This window comes from Orycteropus afer, unplaced genomic scaffold (assembly GCF_000298275.1).
Source record: "Orycteropus afer afer isolate SDZICR_OR568_19922 unplaced genomic scaffold, OryAfe1.0 scaffold00126, whole genome shotgun sequence".
Taxonomy (NCBI): Eukaryota; Metazoa; Chordata; class Mammalia; order Tubulidentata; family Orycteropodidae; genus Orycteropus; species Orycteropus afer.
The window spans coordinates 396,980-407,879 of NW_006921713.1; the positions used below are offsets into that span (position 1 = coordinate 396,980).

At 38.9% G+C, this 10,900-nt stretch overlaps 1 protein-coding gene across 1 annotated transcript in view; it reads right to left on the reverse strand.

Annotated features, from left to right (window-relative positions):
• The window catches only part of PIK3C2G (phosphatidylinositol-4-phosphate 3-kinase catalytic subunit type 2 gamma), a 654,890-nt gene that overhangs the window by 204,178 nt on the left and 439,812 nt on the right, over positions 1–10,900 (reverse strand). Inside the window, exon 25 of the mRNA XM_007944442.1 lies at positions 10,485–10,594. Within this exon, the coding sequence (XP_007942633.1) occupies positions 10,485–10,594 (110 nt within the window). The remainder of the gene's footprint in view (positions 1–10,484; positions 10,595–10,900) is intronic.

A 10,900-nucleotide genomic window follows, 5' to 3' on the forward strand; every position in this document is an offset into this window, starting at 1 on the left:
CAAAGAACCGGATGGTGCCCAGCTACCAATGTCAACCACTCAGGAAAGGATAAAATCTGAAGATCCTGGATAGAGTGGGCGGGAAAATGTGGAATAAACTCCAAAAAACTCAATAATGACCAGAATTACTGGTCAGGTGAAGTCTGGTGAGACTCCCAATACTATGGCCCTGAAATACATTTGGCGCCTGGAATAAAACTCACCCCCAGGGGTGGGCTCTCAGCCCAATGGTTAGCAAGATGTACACACAGACCACTCAACACAGGCTGCTGCACCCACATATTCGATGGTAATACATCCCTTAGAGCAATAGACTATAGGACACCAAAGGACCAACATTCAAACTGAGGAAATGAAGGACAAACAGAGTGCATAATTAGGAGGGGCACAGGGGGAAGGTTGCAGGGTAGGGAGGGGAGGAGACTGGGTTAGGGTTGGACATGCTGAATGGGGAATGAAACTAAATGTACATGTGACTTTGAATGTAAAACAAGCTCTTAAATTAAAAAAAAAATTAAGAAAAAAATTTTTTATTCATTTACATTTTTATTTCCTTTTAAATTTGTTTTCTTAATTTAGACAACATTAAACATCATAATTGTTAATTCCTGCAGATTCTATTTGTATTTGTGTGTGTGTGTATATGTGTGTGTTTATTTCAGTAGGTATGGGTTTTTGTTACCTAGTGCTGCTCTAACAGAAGATACCACAAATGGGATGGGCCACTCCTTGGAAGGAAGATTGGGCAATCTACTTCTGTAGTGATACCACCTTGGACACCCAAAGAGGGGTTGCTATGAATCATATGCAACCCGACGGCAGTGAGTTTGGTTTGGTTTGGAAGCAAACAGGAGTTTATTCTCTTACAGTTTTGGAGGCTTTAAGTCTGAGTTCAAAGTGCCAGGCTCTGGGTGCTGGGTGAAAGCCCCTCAACCTTGGGCTTCATTTCTGCCTCCTGCTCCCAACCTACTGAAGCTAGAGGCTTTTCTTCACTCAGGCAGCTGTTGGCTGCTGAGGCTGACAAGCCCAAGGTTGACAAGTAAAAAGGCACAGTCCCAATGTTACCAAACATCATTGCAGGCCACTAATTCAAGCCCAGATGAAGTCCCAAGATCGGCAGGGCATGGCAACCTGTTTAACAATGGCTTGGCTTCATGTAGGGTTCAAGCATGCTGAAAGGCTAGAGATCATCCCCAAAGCTGCTTCTTATGTATGGTAATCAGCCCACATGCCTAAAGCAGCTACTAAGCTGCTCCAATAGACTCTACCATGGACTTAATTACCAATCTCATCCTGGGGGAATAACTACATCCAGCTGCCCAGTCACTCAACCAGGCCCAGCCAAATTGCCACACAAACTTAACTACCATAGTATCAATCGACTTGATGGCAACTAATATCAACAACAATCAGTAGTTAAACTAAAGCAAAGAAAAACTTTGACCTTTATTTGTGGAATTACAGTAATTCATGAGATGGCAATTTTCAAAGTATAAAAGAGCACCATGATATTTAATGATAAAAGAATCCAAGGATCTGCTTCTCTGTCCCATGCTCTCTTGCTCAATTTGGAAGATATAAAATATTTATACCAGATATAAAATATTTTGAGATATTAGAACATAAAGAGTCTTGTCACATACTGCAGCAATGAGAAATAAATAAGGATGGAAGGAAGGCTGTGAATTTCTGGCCCTGTGTCTGTAAACTCTGGTGGTTCAGGGATACTTGTTCCTCTGAGTTCAAGTGGTCGCTCTCTAGATGTCATCAACACTTTCAGCTGTTTTATAGCTGTTCTTGTTGGGACATTGTGCCTACTTTGCCCAATGGCCTCCCTAACTAAGATAGTTCTCTCTGTAACTCAAAGTTCAGGAAAGAAGCTGTAAGACTGTTCTTTGAATAGGAGTGTTCACTGGTGGACAACACAGTCCACTGGGACCGTGATGAAGGACCCTGACTAGTAGAACAATGGGAACTAAAAAATATAAAAACCAAATGCACTACTGTCAAGTAGGATCCGACTCACAGCAACCCCTCCTTGAGTTTCCAAGGCGGTATAACTATGGAAGTAGATTACCCAACCTTCCTTCCAAGGAGTGGCTGGTGGGTCTGAACTGCCAGCTTTCTGGTTAGCAGTCAAATGCCTTAGACACTACACCAACAGAGCTCCTTCAATGGGAACTAGTTAATTAATCAGTTGCTCTCAAGTTAAATCCATCTAACTGTGATGCCATGCATTTCAGAGTAGAACTGTGCCCCATCAGGATTCCAATGGCTGCTTTTTCAGAAGTAGATGCCCCAGCCTTTCTTCTGAAGTGTTTCTAGGTATATTTGAACTGTCAAACTTTTGGTTAGTAACTGAACACTTTAACTGTTTGCATTACCCAGGGACCCCCTATTAAGTCAATTAGGCTGCCCTTTTCTGAAATTTATACTAGAGAAGATTGGTCAATGGGATAATAGAAATAGAATATGTTAACTAGATGTATTCAGAGAATATGTAAGCAGAGCAGAAGATCTGTATCTCCTTTAGAGAACAGCCAGGCCCTGTTGGCTTCTGGTGTTTTCCAAGTTATAGTTTGAGTTACCTGTATATCCCTTCCTCTAAGAATCTCTGGTTCTTGTTATCAAAATACTTCACTAATGCATTTTTGTTCTTTTTTTTTTTTGTCTTGCTTCAAGCTGGCTTCACTTTTAGGTGAAGGGGAGGAGATCTTAGACTCATTAAACCAGAAGTTCTGCATAGCAGAACAAATGGAGTATGTGGGAATACATGGAAAATATTCTCTCAGAGTTTTTGAGGAGGAAATGGATGAAGTTAAAAGCACAATCTGTATGTGGGAGGGGAAGTAGGCAGGGAAGTGTATGCTTAATGATCCCAGTCTGGTCTATGAAATAGGTTATCTATTTCTAAGGACAGTTAACCCGAGGTTTGAGAGTGATTGAAAATTCTGAAATAACCCATTTGGATGGCATTTTAATGGATGGTTGGCTTTGTTGCCTAGCAGTGGGCTCGGCAGAGATATTGCATGAGAGTATCAATTTGTACGGGACTGAGTCATGATACTTGCTGGATTCTATTCAACAGCACTCAGCTGTAAGGGGGGTAGAAAAGAGTAAGGGAAGCAGAGAGAGGGGTTGGTGATGATGTGAAAAACCTTTTTAGTTAGAAAATCAATTTTATTTCCTTTTTCCCAAAATACCATTAATTGTAATGCAAGTTTTAATGTTATACAGTGTGGAACAACCTCTGAAATATTTATGATAAGCGTTTAATCCAGAATGTGTATTCCTAGGAGCGAGGTAGGACTTGCACTGGTCTCAAATAGAGCACTCCCTCAGAAAGACAGGAAAAGCCTTTTCTTTCTTTCAAGTTTCAGACAGGGCCAGGAGGAGCAGTCTTTTAATTCTAATACGGCAGTCAGGACAAAGGCATTTCAGGTAGCCAAATGTGCTATGTCTCATATGACTTAGTTTTTTCTCTTGATTGAGATCTGTAAGTTGTGGTGGCAGAGTGGTTGGTGGATTTTCTTGTGTTATTTTTATCTGTCATGTAGTAGTGGTAACAGAAGGAACAATGGCATAAAACACCTCTGGTTTGTCTGAATAAAGAGAACAAAGTTAAATATACAAGGGCTCTCATATATTTATCAGAGTTAGCTATAATGTTAATGTTTTTAGATACCATCAAGTCTATTTCAATTCAGAGTGACCCCATATGACACAGCAGAACTGCCCCATAAAGTTTTCTTGGCTGTAATCTTTACGGGGCAGATGGCCAGGTCTTTCTACCACAGAGCTGCTGACACATTTTGGTTTGCAGGGGAACTGTTGTGCCACAAGGGGTGCTTATTAGCATTAATAACATTTATTAAAGCACCAAGACCAACCTTATTGGATCCATTACAGAACTAGCTTTCTCTTTTGATGAGTTGTATGCACTGAGGTTTAAACTCCAATTGTCTCCTTCTTACGTGTTGAAATCCATGTGATGTCAGACAACACAGCTTAAGGTAACCATATTATTTGTAAAGGAAAGTAAACAAGTGCACATAATTTTTAACATTTATTTAAATCATGTGAATCATGTCATTTAATGCTATATCATTGTTTTAAATTGACCCAAGCTACTTTCACAAATTCACTCTAGTCATTGTTTAAATATTAAATATTAAAAGAAAATATTATATAATTTATTTGGGAAATTTAGAATAGCGGAACAACAGAGAGATATTAAGAAGTAGCTTTTTTGAGCATCACAGCTGTGATCTATTGAGTATTCCTTGAACCTCCATTCCTGGTTCTTCACAGTACTGGTGAAAAGTATGATTGAAAAGATATGTGCATGAAACTTCATATGTGCATACCAAGGAATTTAAAGAAGTGTTGAAAAGGTAAACTAAATATACATTAAATCATATTGAAAAATAAAGCTATGTAATTGAGACTTTAGGATAAAATACAGTACTGAGGGAGGTTCTTGAAAGTTAAAGAGAGCAAGTCTCATGGGAAATTTATCTGAGGAGAAAAGGGGAAAAAAATAATACAGAGGCTTGAAGCATTTGGGAATGGGCCAAAACAGAAGAAGCAAGGAAAGGGCTGCGAGGGAAGCACTACTGAAATTATCCCATAGAGGTGTCCTAGGGCAGCAATTACAGCAGATCTGGAACCAAGCACCAGGGGACACCTGGTGGTGGCATAGAGATAATAGTCCTGGGAAGTGGCTTCTGTCCTTCATGGAGGCTTGGAGTATTTAGGACACAAGGATTCCCATTGCCCTCTGGCACTGAGTCGACTCTGACTCATAGCGACCCTAGAGGATAGGATAGAACTTCCTCATAGGGTTTCCAAGGCTGTAATCTTTTTACAGGCACAGACTGACCCTCTTTCTCTGGCAGAATGGCTAGTGTGTTCAAACTGTGATATTTTGGCTAGCAGCCAAGTGCTTAACCACTGAACCACCAGGGCTCCTTATGTGAGAATTATGCCTGAAAAAAGGTGAACAACAGCCCTTTGTCCAATCACAGCCAAGGTATGCTGTGTGAAACCTTGAGAAAAATGTGGTCAGTTATGAAGCAGCACACACTGATGGACTGAGTTTGGAAGAGGTGATTTTAAGTGTGCAGGGTAGTGGTTAAGACTTTATACTTGGGAGCATGACTGCTTAGATTTGAATCTTGGCTTTGGCTCTGGTTGGCTTTGTCCTTTGTAAATTGCTTAACTTCTCTGGGGCCCTATTTCCTAATCTAAAAATGTGGATATAAATAATAATTACTTCATGGTGTTGCTATGGGGATTAAATAAGTTACTACATGAAATACAGAGAAATGAGCAGAGCAGTGTAGACTAGCTAGGGGGGACAAACTTGTCTGTCAGTTTGTCCTACTGTGATGGCTTAAATGTTGCTGTAAGGCTGGAGGCTATGTCACCAGGGTTTCAAATGTGAGCAGGGTTACCCATGGTGGACAGGTTTTAGAGGACCCTTTAGACTAAGACAGACTTGGAAGAGGGAGGAGGCCATCCACTTCTCAAAGAATTGGCCAGTAAAAATCTTATGAATAGCAGTGAAACACTGTGCGATATAGTGTGGGAAGGTGAGCCCCTCAGGTCTGAAAGAATTCCAAATATGACTGGAGAAGAATGGCCTCCTCAGTGTAGAGCCAAACTTAATGATGTTCATAGAGGAAAGCTTTCAAGACCCACATTTGCTGATGTTGTATGTCTCAAGATGAGAAGTAACAGCTGCAAACATCTATTAATAATTGGAACATGGAATGTATGAAGTATGAATCTAGGAAAACTGGAAGTTGTCAAAAATGAAATGGAACACATAAAGATTGATATCCTAGGCATTAGTGAGCTGAAATGGACTGGTTTGGGCCATTTTGAATCAGACAACCATATGATCTACTACATCGGGAATGACAACTTGAAGAGGAATGCTGTGGCATTTATCATCACAAAGTCTGTTTCAAGATCTATCCTGAAGTACAACATTGTCAGTGATAGGATAATATCCATACCTACAAGGCAGACTAGTTACTATGACTATTATTCAAATTTATGTACCAACCACAAAAGCCAAAGATGAAGAAAGTGAAAATTTTTACCAACTTCTGTAGTCTGAAATTGACTGAACATGCAATCAAATGTGTTAATTATCACTGGTGATTGGAATGCAAACGTTGGAAACTAAGAAGAATCACTGGTACTTGGAAAACATGGCCTTGGTGTTAGAAACGTTGCTAGATATCACATGATAGAATTTTGCAAAACCAACAACTTATTCGTTGAAAATACCTTTTATCAACAACACAAATTGTGGTTATACACATGGACTTCACTAGATGGAGTACATGGGAATCAGATTGACTAGATCTGTGGCAAGAGGCAATGGAGAAATGCCATATCTTCAGCCAAAACAAGGCCAGGAGCTGACTGTGGAACAGACCATCAAATGCTCATATTCAAGTTCAAGGTGAAGTTGTAGACAATTAAAAAAATAAGTTCATGAAAACAAAATATGACCTTGATTATATCTCTCCTGAATTTAGAGACCATCTAAAGAATAGATTTGATGTGCTGAACACCAATAACCAAAAACCAGAGGAATTGTGAGATGACATCAAGAACATCATCCATGAAGAAAGCAAGAGGTCATTAAAAAGATAGGAAAGAAAGAAAAGATGAAAATGGATGTCAGAAGAGATTCTGAAACTAGCCCTTGAATGGAGAGTAGCTAAAGCAAATGGAAGAAATGACAAGATAAAAGAGTTGAACAGAAGATTTCAAAGAGCAGCTCAAGAAATCAAAGTCAACTATTATAATTAAATGTGCAAACACCTGGAGTTGGATAACCAGAAGGAAACAACACACTTGGCATTTCTCAAGCTGAAAGAACTGAGGAAAATATTTAAGCCCATAATTGAATATTGAAAGATTCCATGGGCAATATGTTGAATGATGCAGGAAACATTAAAAGAAGATGGATGAAATACACAGAGTCACTATACCAAAAATAATTGATAGATGATCATCCATTTGAGGAGATGGCATATGATCAAGAACCAAATCAATGGTATTGAAGGAAGAAGTCAAAGGTGACTGAAGAAATTGGGGAAAAACAAGATTCCAGGAATTGACAGAATACCCACAGAGATATTTCAACAAACAAATGCTGCACTGGAGGCACTAATTCATCTATGCCAAGAGATTTGGAAGACAGCTACCTGGCCAACTGATTGGAAGAGATCCATATTTGAACCCATTTCAAAGAAAGGTGATCCCACAGAATGTGGAAACTATTGAACAATATCATTAATATCGCATGAAAGTAAAATCTTACTGAAGATAATTAAAATGGGTTGCAGCAGTATATTGACAGAGAACTTCCAGAAATGCAAGCTGGATTCAGAAGGGGACGTGGTGCAAGGGATATCATAGCTAACGTTAGATGAATTTTGGCTCAAAGCAAAGAATACCAGAAAGATGTTTACTTGTTTTTTATTGACTATGTAAAGGCATTTGATTGTGTGGATCATAACAAATTGTGGATGACATTGAGAAGAATGGGAATTCCGAAACATTTAATTGTACTCATGAGGAACCTGTACATAGACCAAGAGGCTGTCATTTGAACAGAACAAAAGGATACTGCATGGTTTCAAATCAGGAAGGGGGTGCATCAGGGTTGTATCTTTTCACCATACTTGTTCCTTCTGTATGAGGAGCAAATAATCCAAGAAGCTGGACTCTATGAAGAAGAATGTGATGTCAGGATTGGAGGAAGAATCATTAACAACCTGAGATACTCAGATGACATAACTTTGCTTGCTGAAAGTGATTATGACTTGGAGCACTTACTGATGAAAATTGAAGACTGCAGTCTGCAGCATAGATTGAACCTCAATATAAAGAAAACAAAAATCCTCACAACTGGACCAATAAGCAGCATCACAATAGATAGAGAAAAGATTGAAATTGTCAAAGACTTCCTATTGCTTGGTTCTATAATTGACGGCAATGCAAACAGCAATCAAGACATCAAAAAGACATATTGCATTGCACAAATCTGTTGCAAAAGACCTCTTTCAATCACTGAAGAGCAAAGATGTCTCCTTCAAGACTAAGATGCGCCTGACCTAAGCCATGGTATTTTCAATTGCCTCATATGCATGTGAGAGCTGGACAATGAATAAGGAAGGCTGAAGAAGAATTGATGCTTTTCAGTTGCGGTGTTGGTGAAGAATGCTGAAAGTACCATGGATGGCTAAAAGAACTAATGAGTCTGTCCTGGAAGAAGTGCAGCTGGAATCCTCCTTGGAAGCGAGAATGGCCAGCCTCTGTCTCCCCTACTTCGGTCATGTTGTCAGAAGGGACCATTCTTTGGAGAAGGATGTCATGCTTGGTAAAGCAGAGGGTCAGCGAAAGAAGGGAAAACCCTCAACAAGATGGATTGACTCGGTGACTGCAGTGATGGGGTCGGGTACAGTAGGGATTATTTGCAAGTTGCAACAGTGTTACTGCTTTGCCCACGTAAAGGCACATCTCAAACACATGTTCTTTAGCCCAACCGTGTTTTTCTTCACTTCAACTTTTCTGGCCCATTCCAAGCTCCTTTCTTTACCACCTTACCCACTAACATATCGGTCATTGTACCTAACAAGCTGTGACCTACTTTACAGATAGGCATCCCACTTAGATAAGTCTGCTGAAAGGGATGGATAGTCTGAGGGGCCTGTTTTTTGGTACCATGTGATCCACTAAGCTTGGATGGAGTTAATTGGACCAGAGAGGGGCAGGTAGAGTGAAGAGTTGTAAACTCTTGCTGATGAGGTTCCTGGAGGTGCCTTGAACTCCAGAGGGCCTTCCAGGCTCTGTGAGGAATGTCCTTCTGCTTTTCCTGAGGCTAGATTGTTAGCCTTTCCTTTTTTTTTGCTTCCACATGCAAGTCCCATCTCCCTACTATTTGAAGTAACTTGAGAGTTTTGATCCTTGAAACAAAGAGTCTAAAACATCTACCCAAACCTTCAAGTTAGTATCTTTGTCCTCAATCAGCTGTCACATAATATTTGCTATTTTGTTAGCAGATATAAACTAATGCTTCTTCCTGCAGTCCCTGTATCATTGAAGGTCATTTTTCAAGACTGGAAAAAACAAAACAAAAACAACTCTCCAGACTCCGCTAATGATTTTCTAATGGCAGAATTTCAGAAGCAGACTAGGTAGCAGAAAGTTATATTTTTAACAGGCACCCTGCATGGTGCTCTTTAATCATATCATTTTGTTTCTAATATTGAATGTTTGAAAAAACCTGAACTGAGGGGCTCAGAGCTTGGCCCCAGTCCTAGCTCTGTTTCTTGCTACTTCTTTCATTAGTGAGCAAGATATTTAATTCTCTGGATCTCAGTTCCATCATTTGTACAATTATTATTGGAACAAGTAGACTATTAGAACCTTTCCAGCTCAATATTCTGTGTTTCCGTCACTTTGCTTTTACTTAACCACAAGGGCAGCATATCCCTCAAAGTTCATGAAGCTGAGATCTTTCGGAAAAGTGAAATTCTCCAAGCATACAGGACCACTTCCCCCTGAATTCTAATTATAGCCCTATACATTTCAAAGAGGGAGAGAAAAAGTAAAACCTATGTGAGAAAGGTTTTATTATAATTACATTTTTCTCCAAAAGGACAAAGCATATATTACATAAAGAACAATATAATTTGTGTTTAAAAATTTCCAGTGACAATTATTATAAAAATTAAAAATTTGACTAAAAATAAGAATCAGTAGGATAAAAATTATAGAAAGAGTGCTGTATATTTCTACTTAAACTATTTAGTAGGACATAAATTACAGCTGACATCTATTGAGCTCCTAAAATATGCTAGGAACTGTGCTATATATTCAAACAGGAAAGTTCAAAAACCTTATATTATAAATTGCACCACCTTTTGACAATGATTTGGGGACTAGCTGATATTCACTGCATTCTGGCCAGATTCTTACTTTGATGTATACAAGTGTCTTCTCAGACTCACTTAATAAAAAATAGATTATTAATAGAAGACAGTATAGGTCTTTGGCAGAATATTCCAATATTTGTATTATTTTAGAGATGAAAGTTGTAAGTCCAGATCTCATCAAAAATCCCCTTTCCCAAATTGTTTCCTGGAACAGTTCAAATAGAACAAGCAATTTATTTATGTAAGCCCTTGCTCTTTTCAGTGACCTCTTTTTGAGTAAACCGGTAGATGAAGAGCTTGGTGAGCAAACAATAACATTCGACAGAAACACTGACTATGACCTTCTGCTAGACATGTACATTGTATCCTTTTTTCACCCCTTAGATAGGGAGGGCACAAACTGTTTCTAGAAACAAGAGTTTCATACCAATCACTGGTCTTCCTGAAATAATCTCAAATGCAAAATAAGTGCTTGTATACCTCATATACACACACAGACATATTCATGGCTAATCTTACTTGGTAAAATGACTTGTTGCTTTCAGATCTGTGTCTTGTGGACGAAGATTATCATACACATATTTCAGATCTTGAATTCCACTTAGCTCAGGCAATCCTGCATGTAGCATCTTAACAAAACAACAACAAAAATAACACAATCAAAGAAGATAATACATTTCTAATGAGACATATGGAAGCTTATGTTTACATTGCAAGTCTGCTTGTAAGCATGAATGAACAAACTCCTATTTTTTAGCCTCCCATATTCAGTAGTAGAAGTAATAGTAATAATCATAAAAATACAAAGTACTATACTTTTTTTTTTTTTATTGTGATTTGGGTGAAAGTTTACAGAGCAAAGGCAATTTCCATACAGCAGTTCACACACACGTTGTCTCATGACATTGACTACAATTTACCCCAATGCAACAGCT